At 35.8% G+C, this 13903-nt stretch overlaps 1 protein-coding gene across 1 annotated transcript in view; it reads right to left on the minus strand.

Moving 5' to 3' along the window:
* The window catches only part of LOC110467302 (rho GTPase-activating protein 20-like), a 205410-nt gene extending 193445 nt beyond the window's left edge, over positions 1-11965 (minus strand). The window contains exon 1 of the mRNA XM_021524375.1: positions 11562-11965. Within this exon, the coding sequence (XP_021380050.1) occupies positions 11562-11927 (366 nt within the window). The 5' untranslated portion in view covers positions 11928-11965. The remainder of the gene's footprint in view (positions 1-11561) is intronic.
* Between the last annotated feature and the right edge of the window lie 1938 nt (positions 11966-13903).

Here is a 13903-nt window from a genome sequence, read left to right on the forward strand (position 1 = left end):
TATTATGTTATTACCAGTAGTCCACTACAGTACTGATAGAACACTTACCCACTATTATGTTATTACCAGTAGTCCACTACAGTACTGATAGATCACTTACCCAGTATTATGTTATTACCAGTAGTCAACTACAGTACTGATAGAACACTTATACCCACTATTATGTTTATATAGAAGCCACAATTGTGTCCTGTCCCAAGGACTTGTCCTCTTTATCAATTGTTTAGTTCCCATAAAATTCAATATAATTATGATTAAAATTTCCATTTTCTGACTATTTACATCAGCAATATAGTTTATTACGATTCATATCAAATTACACCATTGTAATAGGATGTTTATGATCAAAGAATAAAACCAATCAAGCATTTCCTGTAATACCGACGGTGCTGTTTGTTATTTTACCCAGAATACTGTGAAATACTGGACAAATTACAGTCAAACAGCAACAGTACCTAACAAACCTGTCATACTCCTTTAAACAAGAGAAACTTAAACCAATGAACTCACATTTCCACTGTCCAGTATGCAGTCCTGAAGAAACAACCTATCAATCCTATGTCAGCTTTTTTCAGCAGTGGAAGCATTTTGCATTAATTTTTCTGCGAACACCATAATCATTATAATCATTAATCTTGATCATTATGTTTCGTCATGATTTAATTTATTAGACCTATTGATAAAGATTTCTGAGATATCTGATTTTTTAATTCACCAACAATACTCAACACACAAATAACATTTACATAAAATATAACATATCTACACCACTGATTCAAACCTAACAATAAGGCATTATATGTTTCTTCTACGAGAAAATGAAATAGTGTACACTTTGCTCACTGAACAATCAATATCAAAACCACAACTCAACAGACAACAGGATTCCACAAAGGTTGGTTCAATATAAAATGATCCTCTTAAAGCTTACCAGTGGGAGAAACAGATGAAAATCAATGGCATGATAGGTGTGACCTTGATTTAAAATCTTGGCACGGTAGAAGTAAATGAGGAGTGCAGACCTTTATGGTATGGTCATTGAGAATACAGAAAATCTGAACAAGTTAATTTTAAGCAGTTTTGATTCCTAATTCCTGAGATCATGAATGCTATAAATTGCTTAATCTCGATATATTTACATCCTTTTACCAACTATATTTGTAGGTTGTTTTCGCAAATATTTGATTTTGCAATCAATCAGATGCTATTTCAATATTGATAGTTATCATCTCTCATCGCCAATTAATGTGAAAATCAATCTCCTACAAATAGTAAATAGTTTGATAGGAAACTTTAGTGCTCCAAGTCCTGTTTATCATGTAGCATCGGCAAAAATATAGGACAAATTAACATTTCCAAATACTAACCCAGATGATTTGGTTCACTAGACAGTCAACCTGACGTATGTAAAGAGTGTGACAGTTCTAAATGGTGCTTGCTTTAGTTTGACATACAAGTAAATGGTGCTTGCTTTCGTTTGACATACAAGTAAATGGTGCTTGCTTTCATTTGACATACAAGTAAATGGTGCTTCTTTTAGTTTGACATACAAGTAAATGGTGCTTGCTTTCATTTGACATACAAGTAAATGGTGCTTGTTTTAGTTTGACATACAAGTAAATCGTGCTTGTTTTATAGTTGGATACACAAGTAAACAAAACTTCTGATAAACCAGGTCTTTACTCTGAAAAAAACCCTATTATATAGTTTCAAAATAGATAATATATAGAGTCCCAGCAAATGCCAGATAAAACAGATGTTTACTTCTTGAAACAGAAAAATTTGATACACAAGAACACTGTGTAACATTAAATGGGACACAGATAAGAGATCATTTCCAATCAACAAACTTTATACAATTAAAAAAAAAAACATTACAAAAGATCCACCACAAATGGTTCCCCATGTTGAGAGTTCAACCCAGCCTCCTTAAACTAATTTATAGTGTGGCAAGGTAATATGCTATCAAATGATTATTTCCAAGTACTATACAAAAGGAAATTATTTTTTATTAAAACTGATCATGATAAAACATGATGTCTGAGTTTTATAGGGCAAAATCAAAGTATCAGTAACAAATTAAAGTATCAGGTATGAATGATACGGACACCAAAAATAATGTATATAAGAAATATCAAAAAATATTAACACCAAGCCTTACCTCAGAAAGTCGGACTCCCAGCTATTCTCCAAGGCTCTTCTGAACACTTGTCACCACATTATTTTAACACTTGTGAATTTTTCTTATGAGCTCCAATTAAAATTTCACAAAAATCTGTTGATTTTTCCTCTAAAAGTTTTATCCACCAGATAATTCCTGAACTGAATGTACCATACACTACAGTTGGTCGAGATTCATCGACACATTCGTTAACCTGAATTGTCGGTCTGTAATAATATGTTGTCATTTACCTGTGATATGATGATGACAAAATATGGGCAATATGTTTATAGTTTTATCTCGACCGATAAAGCCAGTTAATCAACCTCTCATATCTGTCAATCCGCAGGACTTTCCACAGCTATCCCATTGACCACTCCACTACCTGAGCATGCTGATCGAGTACAGGTAACAATACACTACAGGTAAACATCCAATACACAGGTTTGTCTGACTAGGTAAATTGAATTTTACTACTAGTTGTACTGTGATTTGCTGTAAGTAACATTAGGTTTTGATAATTTAATGAGTATCAAAGTCTTTTTTGAAAAGATATGGAACAAAACTATAAAACAATCTGATAAAATAAAACAAAATTCATATGATAATACAGTATCATTTATCAAGGTAATCTTCGATTATTTTCCATCACCATCGCAACTTGTCCTTGAAGGAGCTAGAGATAATCTGCCATTGAGACAGGAGTTCCATACAGTAGTTCTGGAAAAAGGTCCAATGATCCTAAATAGGTATTTTTGTTACCCCAAATACGAAAAAGTTGAACACATTTGGGACCTGTTGATCCCTGCTTCCAATCCTTAACTGTTGAGTAACATAAAGACAATTTCTTTTGAATTTCAATTGTCGTGAAACAATATTTAACCTACAATGAAGCCCCATTGATTCAAACTCACATTACTTGACTACATGTATACCCCCAGACTGCCGTCCATGGTCGTTTTGTTTATACAGGTGTCGGCTGGACGTCAGAAAATTAGTGTATTAACCGCAGTATAATTTAGTAACTGTACCGTTACCCTGTTGTAGCTGCATTATCATTTTGTGTGCATATTTATTATTTCCAGACGATGTTTGACATCAATGTTTTAGTGGAAGTGTTAATTCACTAGGTGTGTAAAACCGTATTTCGGCACAACAATATTAAGCGGAAATCACATAGCGGTCAACCATCTTTAAAGTTATTAAACTTGAAAAAGTCATGATTTTTTATTTCGTTATCTATAACATTATAATGACAGGGATTCAAAATTTCCTCAATTAAAAATGATCATAGAGTTTCCCTCCTTTTGATATATTGTAAATTTAACGCAGCGTAATATAATATGGGGACTATTTCTATCGGTAACGACAAGTACGTTACATATACAACTTCTTCATTTTACTCCTTTCTTAATACTGATGGCTATATCTTTTCATTGTTCAGCAATTTTATATCTTATTAAATGCTGTCATCTTTATCAAACTTATTTTAAATTCTATTATCTACTACCCACCACATTTGCAGTGCTAGCACTGTCTGTCGTCCCACCCGAGAGATGTCTGATGAACCTTGGATTCGTGGAATACCATGTATTCCTCGAACTATTGATCTAGTCCCCACGAGTTAGAGTAAGCGGGATTTTACTGTATCTTTATACTGTAACTCTTGTGTAACTAAACATGACTCATCATAACAAATGATTATTGAACTTCAAAGTTTGAGAGTATCTACTACATCTTAATTGTGTCTACACTTATAATAATAGGCTTTCGGAACAATGCTAAGATATACTTCTTCAATGGTGATTTGTTTAAGACTTCATTATATCATTCTGTGGTATACACTGTTGTGATTCCCCAGAACAGTCATCCCACATAAATACTATAGGAAGGATGTCATTTACATACTAATGTGTGAACCCCCACAGGTTTGTACCTTTAAACGAATACAACAAAATCCCAAAATCAGCTTAGGATTCGCAAATAATAATACCGAACACCGAACACCGTAGTCAAAACCTCTGATCAACTTGTAAGAGAAATCAACTCAATGACTCCCATTGTGAAAGTTATGGTAGTACTCAGTGCATCACGGCTTTGATGAGCCGTGAAATCGTTCATGCTATAAGTCTTTAAATCATGGTAATGAATTTGCCTGACCAGGTACCCAGACAAAGCTCTGATTATACCATCACAGTACACAACATTGACAATCCATGGTCCTATTTAATCTCCTAAATATAACATTTTTCCTTTTCTTTCTAAATTAGGAGATGCTAATCATTTTTTATCAGATACAAATGTATTAATAATTAAGTTAAATATATTCATTTTTTTATCAAAATTCAAAGCATACAATTTTAACATAAATTTAATGATTTATACCAGAAGTAACCATTTATTCTGATAAGGGCAAGTAAATAAATAAAGAATCTTTCCTTATAACCAATTATCATAGATCAATGACTCAATAATTGGATATTTAACTTGACCTTGATTTCTTTTTTCCTACAATGTGTTTGATTTAATTATATCCTATAGGGCCTAATGTGTATGATTATTTATATCACAATGTGCAGGACTAATAATACTTCATTAGCCTGAACTTCTTACAGGTTTTGACCGTATTCTTGATACATCTTACCCTTATACCAACAGTCTAAACAATATGTGAGCATCCATGCAAATGCATGTGGTGTTTTCACAGCGAAAATTAGGCTGACGATCAAAAAAAAAAATAGTAACTAATATGCTTAATTTGGAATTATTGCAATTTTCAGCAAGATCCACCGCCATGACATGATGCAAGATTAGTTCAAATTGGTTGCCGCGTTTGCAACTGTTGTTCTTCCCGTAATATATAAATAAACGAGTTCGCTGTTCTAAAATATGTCTGGACCATTAACAAGCCTCGATGTATCACTATTTTAACATCAATTTATATGGATGCTCAAGATTACCCGACTGGAATTCTGCTTGCCCTTGTTGTCTATCTCGGCTCGTCTAGTGTAACTGTGAACAAGGGCGGTAACTCTTGTGATCGACTAATGACCGACTAGGACCATTCGCACTCCACCAAATGCCATTTCACCAAGTGCCATTTGCCTCTGATAATGTGATTTATGCATAGAACATAAATCTAATTATGTCAATAAATGACGGAGTTCATGCGTTCAGCTGGTTGCTGCATAGAGGTTGAAGGAAGTAGGTTACACATTACCAAGGTCATATATGTATCACTACCAAGGTCACATATGTATCACTACCAAAGTCACATAATCATTTAACCAAGATCACACAATCACACTTCTAGTGACCAACTATCACACTAAATATGTAAAAAGTTCATTACAATTACAAGGTCACAATCACATTAACAAGGTCACACAATCACATAAACAAGGTCACACAATCACATTGACAAGTCACACAATCACATTGACAAGGTCACACAATCACATTGACAAGGTCACAATCACATTAACAAGGTCACACACATTAACAAGGTCACACAATCACATTGACAAGGTCACACAATCACATAAACAAGGTCACAATCACATTAACAAGGTCACACAATCACATTAACAAGGTCACACAATCACATTGACAAGGTCACACAATCACATAAACAAGGTCACACAATCACATACACAAGGTCACACAATAACATAAACAAGGTCACAATCACATTAACAAGGTCACACTATCATATTACCAAGGTTACACAATCACACTTCATAGATCACACAATTTCTCTAACAAGGTCATGTTATATTATATTGATGATCACATTATCAAGGCCTCATAATTCCAATATTAGTCACACACAAACAAATAATGTTATACTTATTTATTACACGTTGACCACTTGACCATTCCACCATGGTCCAACATCACATCCCTATTTACGTCAAAAGACTGTTCAATCAAGATATTGATAATGGAAAGAAGCTCTTTCTTATTGGCGTTTAAGATATCAAAGGTATTTGAAATATTTTTTGTAATCTATTCTCATCAATAGGTTACAATGACCTCCAGTTCAAAGGTCATGACTGTAGACAAAGCAATATTCCAAAGGTCACAGATGTTCCCAATATTGCATCCAAGGATGGTATTTTAGTTTGTAAGTTTTAACAACCTTTGGACTTCCTGTCCCTTTACTTGTTGCTATCTAACAATAACAAGTACCAGTTGTAGTATAAACCATAGATACTAGATTATTTCATTACAACATACGGTTATAGAGTAACTAAGTACACCAGTTTACCGGCCTGACACAGGGAGGTAAACACAAATAAACTGATCAGAATCAAATCACTGTCAACATCCAATCACATTCAAATCATAAGAAGGAGTTCTCAAAAAGAAAACTAATTCATGTACATGTTGTCTTAACATCAATGAATCTTCAAGTTCAAAATGTTTGCTCATTTTAACAATTAAACTAACAATAACTGCTCATAAATGTTGGTGAATGTGTACAGTAAATATTGGTCATTATGGTCAAGTGTTTCTGTAAAGGTCAAGAGACTGTTATGTTTGTTGACACCTGTGGAGATGACCGATACACTGTTTCGATGACAAGATTTCGTGACAATGTCAAAATTTAAAATCCCTTTGTTATCTGAGAAGTTTACACAATTTTAGATTTGATAGGTAGCTAAGCTTAGATATCACCCAGGAGTTGACACAGGGCCTACAGAAGTGTCCACCGAAATCTCCTTGACTGAAAATCTCTATGGGATAGGCAGGCGAGCAGCCCTGAACTTCATCACTTATTTTATGTGTCAAATTTCAGAAGAAGAATGTTGCGACCCTTCATCTCTGAAACAAGTGTTTTACACCATCCTTCTACAAACAAGTTATTACGGAACTAATACTACTTTTCCCCACACCCTCTAAACATTGCTGAAATAGATTTAATATCAGTTATATCAAGTGATGACAATGGTTACCTAGTTTCATAAGAGTCACTTAAAATGCTTTATCAGGATTATTCTGGTCATCATGTATATTTTAAAAATTCATGGGCGGATTTTGTAAAAAAAACATAACATCCCACCCCCAACCTCTAAAAGATCTGAATTTGAAAATTATATAAACACAGGAAGACAACTTTAACTTGTGGTGATTATAATTGTGGCATTTCACCAAATTCCAATGAAAACTGTATATGAAATTGTTCAAAATTTCATCAGAGGACTAGGACTGTAACGATACACCTATGCCACGATACGATACGTATCACGATATCTACCCACGATACGATACGTATCACGATATCTACCCACGATACGATACATTTTGATACGATTCAGGATGACGAAATGTTAGGCTTCCTCTTCAAATGCGTCGCCATGTTTGATGTGTTCCCTGACTTGTAACTTAAATCTACGAAACATATGCGGCAAGTGGAGAGTGAATTTCCATCGGGGACATTTAGCAGAAATCCAAAATGCTGCCAAACAGGCGAACGAAAGGAAGCAGGAGTTTTTCTTTAACCCTTTATGCTGCTACATTGATTTCTATGTAAAGGGACACCACTGCTGAATTAATTATTGAAATAAAAAATATTTTACCCGATTTTTCAAATGTGCATAACTTGAAAAATATANGTGGTGGTGTTCTATCATAGGCGTGTGGTGGTGTTCTATCATAGGCGTGTGGTGGTGTTCTACCATAGGCGTGTGGTGGTGTTCTACCATAGGCGTGTGGTGGTGTTCTACCATAGGCGTGTGGTGGTGTTCTATCATAGGCGTGTGGTGGTGTTCTACCATGGGCGTGTGGTGGTTTTCTCTATCATAGGCGTGTGGTGGTGTTCTACCATAGGCATGTGCTGGTGTTCTATCATAGGCTTGTGGTGGTGTTCTATCATAGGCGTGTGCTGGTGTTGTATCATAAGCGTGTGGTGGTGTTCTACCATAGACGTGTGCNAAAAGCAATTGTTGATGCATAAGGTATGTAAGTATGATATGTTGAGGTCAGAACTAGAGTGGTTAGGGTTTAAAAGTATGATGCTGTTGTTTCCATGGCAATGAAGCCATTAACCTAATGACCAGTAAGGAGTGGTTATAATAATGTATTATAAACAGTTAAATGACCCCTATATATGTATGCATTACAAAATAACCATAAAATCTTACTACGAAATGCAGTGTGTCCACTTCAACTTCTCCAGAGATATATACTCTATCATAGGCGTGTGGTGGTGTTCTATCATAGGCGTGTGGCGGTGTTCTACCATAGGCGTGTGGTGGTTTTCTATCAAGGGGTGTGGTTTTTTGATAGACTAGTGTCTAGCTAAATCTGGCAAGAACCTTGGACTCAACACCCACTCATCATATACATTATTCTGCACTAAAGATACCAAAGATCAAACATTTAGGTTACCTTGTAAACTTGACCACGTCTCAATTTGGTTATGACGATAGTTTTTGATGCTATGTACTTTTGATTCACTAACAAGAGTACAAAACGTTGATAAAAACAGTTGTTATTCTGCACTTATAATAAGAAATACAGCTTTTTGCAAAACAAATCATTATTTGCCAAAATAAGTGAGTGAATATTGGGTTTTGTTTCTCTGCCAAGAGATAGAGAGGATAGATAATGGTAGCATCGGTGTCTATACAGACAAGGTAACTAAACAATACTCAGAAATGAAACACACCAGATGTTCAAAATTGACTGACTTTCTTCATAACTGTACACTTCACTAAAGCACCACCAGCAGCAGTATGCCAGCTATCAGGTGAAAGTGGGGAGTCAAAATAGAAAATAAACTTGGAATTATGTTAATCTGGGTCGATCAGGGTACAGATGATTTACACACAATATACATATTTTGTAAACACCAACAACATCCTAAACCTGATGTGTACTTGTAATGTGTTTCTTCCAGGCTATAAATAAAGAGCAACTATACTATAGTGATTAAGATGTACAGTACCAACTTTTGAAATCGTTAAAAATGTTCTTTAACAATACATATTGTCACTATAATACTCTTAGACAATCCATTGTTTTTGTGTAGGGTTTTGATAAGATTCTATAAGCATGATTTTGTTATCTCAAAATAATTGTCAAGCCGACCTAATTGCTATTGAAACAAAAATTGCTCTAATCAATTGTGAAACTACATATTCCGTCTTTACGTATTGCAGAGTTATCTGCTCTTGTGAGCAGGTATTGGTGGTTACGTCATTGGTTTGTGTGAGAAAATTAGGTCGTTCTTCAAAAATGGATGACGTTACGCTCACAAACAAATGACGTAACAATCAATACCTGCTCCCAAGAGCAGATAACTCTCCAATACGCAAAGACGGAAAATGTAGTTTCACAATTGATTAGAGCAATTTTTGTTGCAATGATAAATCACAATATCTAAAAATAGATGTTTTTTTCACCTGCAGCTGTCTCTTCTTCAGCTTCATCTATTGTATATTTGGAGGTGAAACACAGCCATTATACATTTTTACTCGCCTATTTATTTCAAGGGTGGGTAAATATAGATAGAAAGATAACAGGATCGTGTAGCAGGAAATGACTGCTTCCCTCTGGTGTATAGAATATAGAAGCCATTTCACCATAACTGTACTTGTAAAATACATCACTCAAAATATACACTTCACAGTCTATCTTGATTTACTGCTACAACAGTGTTTAGAACACATGTGTTTTACAGTAGAAAGAGTTACCTCCCATGAATCATCACACTGCCACCTTAGACAGGACACATTTGCTTTCACATCAAGACAATTGTTATGATAATAAAAACTTACAAATTATAGAAGTGAAAAGCTTAAAGGACCTTCCAAACTCACTTGGTATTTTATTGACAAATTGAATAGACATATTTTTTTCTGTATATTCATAATCGTATTTTCAGTATTTATCAATGACTAAGTTGAAACCCGTATTTTTTGCACCAAGGACATTTTACTGAGGCCTTCAACTTAAAAGAAACTACAATTTAAGTTAAAATAATTCTCAAAACAGAAGACAAATCCTCAAAACCTGTGTTAAACATAAGCCCCATGGAATGTATTATGTTCCCATTTATAGGTCACAATAAAAAAACTACATTTGTATAAACAAACTAATAGATTAGAAAAATTTACTGATAAAAAAAAGATCCTTACGTCAGTTGACCTATGTTACCTGGTTGTAAATGTTTTACAACACAGCTGATTGATTGTGAAGGGTTTAACGCCCTATCAACAGCTAAGGTCATTTAAGAATGATGCCTCCATATGTGGTGTGTGTGTATGTGTGCTGGAGGCAGGGTATGTTGGTGTAACTGCCTCTGTGTGATAGCACGAATCTGATGCCAACTTTATAGTGCTACCTCACTGAAATACCATGCCGAAGTCAAATTTGAAATAAAACCAAAAGTTCCTTTTTGGCAAAAGGTGGGAACCAGTTGAACAGATATGTATTCCTTGTCCAGCTGTCCATATGCACAAAGTTTTTTAACTCGTCACCAAGTCCTTGGAAGAAACTGAAGTGCGCTTCAGGCAAGGTTATAAGATCACGAACCAGTCTTAAGTGCAGCCTAAATTTTAATGTAAATAAAATGATAATTTCTTTCATACCTTCAAGGTCACCGTGCATATGATTTTTGAATAAATTCAATTCCCTTAGCCTACATCTTGCATTTTGCTAAAGTTTACAAACAACAATAAGGACTGAAACTACAACTTTTTTGCCTTTTGCCAGATTGAGGTTAACTGGGGTGGGGACTGGGGGCTATTTTAAACAAGTTTCAAGATATGTTTTTTCTATATTCTCACATATGGCTTCTCCCCTTAAGCAATTTTAGTAAAACAATGCAAGTGGGAAAATGTAACCTTAGTAAAATGATACAAAAAGGCTTTTATGCAGAGTTTCTTTTTTTCAACCTGAATTTTTCGTTAGTCTGTGCTAAACCGAAACCAAAAATTCTATGAAAAAAGGAGAAATATTCATAATTTTATCTTTATTTTGAGGAAATTAGCACTTTTTAGTTTATATGGTGAAGATGCCTACTTTTCACAGTAACATATTACACAAAAGAAAATCTTGCTATGTTTCTCGATAATATGTACTTGTAAATCAATAATTAGTTCGATTTGTTGGTGTTTTACCTCCTTTAACAACTTTGATCATTTAAGGATGTGCCAGGTTTTGGTGATGAAGGAAAACCAGAACACTCAGAGAAAAAAGGCAAACCTGTGGCCAGTACCTGGCAACTGGCCCATGTAGGCCTCAAACTCACAACCCATTGGTGGAGGCCTTAACCCACTCGGCAACTGCAGCCCCTAAAATCAATACTGAAAACATAATATTCAATGGACTAAATTAATTTGATGTCAATTGTTTTAAAATTCTGGGGCCATGTTATGCTGAAAAGACTTACCACCTCCGTTCGGCCATCTTTCAAGTCCAGTACAGCAAACGCTACTTTAGGTGTAGTTTTTTTCAGGTCATGTTTGATTATAGACAGCATGGATGATGCTGAGGATGATCGGGATGACCTTGGCGAAGATCGGGATGACCTTGGTGATTTCCTTCCCCAAGCCCTGGACAACAGAGGAGATGTATGCTTGCCATGCTGAGACAACTTGCTGGCTGAGAGGACATTTTCCATTGGAAGGGATGACCTCTTCTTCCATTTCGGTAACCGGACAGCGAGGAAACTTCCTAATGCATCCAAGGACCAACGTCTGTTTAGGTTTGGTAATTGCTGTGGTAAATCTCCCAAAGAGTCATCAGATTCCAACATGATGGCCAACACTGACAATTAAGGAGCAGACATATTCCGTAATCTCTGATCTACAACATATAACCCAAACTATCCTTATCTCCATAGACATCCATAGTAGGTCTATTGGTGTTTACAGCCCGATTTAATCCGAAATGTCATAAAGATGACATGATAATATTAATGAACTTTCATTGGTTTGGTTTGGTTTAGTATTCTTAAACGTCCTATCAACAGCTATTGTCATTTAAGGACGGCCTCCCCTGTGTGCAAGATGCATGCGTGTAGTGTATGCGTGTGTGTTTTGGGAGGCTGCGATAATGTTTGTGTTTGTCTCCTTGTGATAGCACGGAACTGATGCAGACTTTACAATGCTACCTCACTGAAACATAATGACGAAGACACCGAGCAGAACACCCCACCCGGTCACATTATACTAATAACGGGCGAACCAGTCGTCCCAATCCTAAATTGCTGAGCGTTAAGCAGGAGTAGAAACTACCATTTTTACAGACTCTGGAATGTCTCGGCCAGGGGACAGAACCCAAAGCCTTCCTCACCTGGGCGAACGCTCAACTATATCAAAAAGTGAGGCAATGTCAAGAGAGACATCAGGAAGAAGAAAGTTGTTTAGAAAGAAGAGAAAAGATAAAATCCCAAATTTAGTCACCTCTTACGATCATGCAATGGGGGCANATGTTACTGGGAGGGATTTTCTTGAAGCCAACAGTCAAGCTTGAAATCAAAACTTAATTCATGCCCTACACGACCCATCACCCCACCCACAACCCTGCCCTCATCCCACTCTACCGACAAGCCTTGTCCCTCCCTTCCCTAAACCCACTCCCTATAATTCCGTATGTCGGTTCTAAAACACACTTACAATTTACATGTGTATGTTACGATTATTTGTTTGCTGAGAAAACATAATTCATAATTAAGGCCACTTCCGCCATTTTTTTGCAATTTCTTCTCTCCTCCTCTTCCCGCGAAGACCACCAGTATCATATTTTTGTTATCTGTGTAATGTCACTGACTGCTTATTTACAGGCGTTCATCACCCGTAGCTAGGTCACCGGTTGATAAATAAAATACCTTCTGGTCATTTGTGACTCTGTCGCCTGCCAAGGCAAACAGACACGTTGGGTGGACACCTCAAGTACCAGCCATCTTCTGGTGTTGCTTTTTACTGACAGATCACATGACTAGCACGTGTCGCAAAATACGTGTGCGTTAATGCATTTCCCGCGTATTTGTTTGTTTTTGTGTGCGTGCGTATTTGGATGTGTGTCTGTCTTAGATGTTATTATGACTGCATTTCTTCATTATATATACTGTTGCAAGTAAACTATAACTAAAACATTTGCTAACCTGATTGAGGAATTAATATTAGGTGTTGCCGAAAATTTTAAACACAGAAAAAGACAGATTTTTGCACTTTTAATATGATTTGATGGGATACATTATGTACGCAGCCTAATCCTGTAAATTCAGCTAATAATGCTGCACTGTAAATAATGCACTTTGTAACTTTGCAACCGATGAGTCGAAAGACTGTTTGTCTTTTATTGAACAAGGGCAACACCCTTACAAATAATAAATAATGTATACTAAAACCGATTTTATTGAAAAGGATGAACACGGCAAGACCTAATAAAGTGATGCTAAGGAGGGTGCTTCATTGTCCGTGTAAGTGGTGTCTTTGAAATTTATATTTTTAATTGGTATAATCACGGAATTAAGTTTTAGTTTAAACATATTTTATTGCCAAAAAAATGCAAGAGGATTGGGCACAAGTTACATGAACATTAAGTCCGTAGTAACTATACCGAACGTTAGTGAAAGTTGTGACGCAAATATATCTGATCGCCAGCAGGAAGAAGGGGCTAGGTCCCTATCCTTTATTTTTTTATAAACGTCGGGACTTTGAGAACGAAGCAGAGGAGTGTTGCGGGAGTTCATCCACCATTACCCTTGCAATCAAATACTCCAACGAT

Source organism: Mizuhopecten yessoensis, unplaced genomic scaffold, assembly GCF_002113885.1.
Source record: "Mizuhopecten yessoensis strain PY_sf001 unplaced genomic scaffold, ASM211388v2 scaffold11169, whole genome shotgun sequence".
Lineage (NCBI taxonomy): Eukaryota > Metazoa > Mollusca > Bivalvia > Pectinida > Pectinidae > Mizuhopecten > Mizuhopecten yessoensis.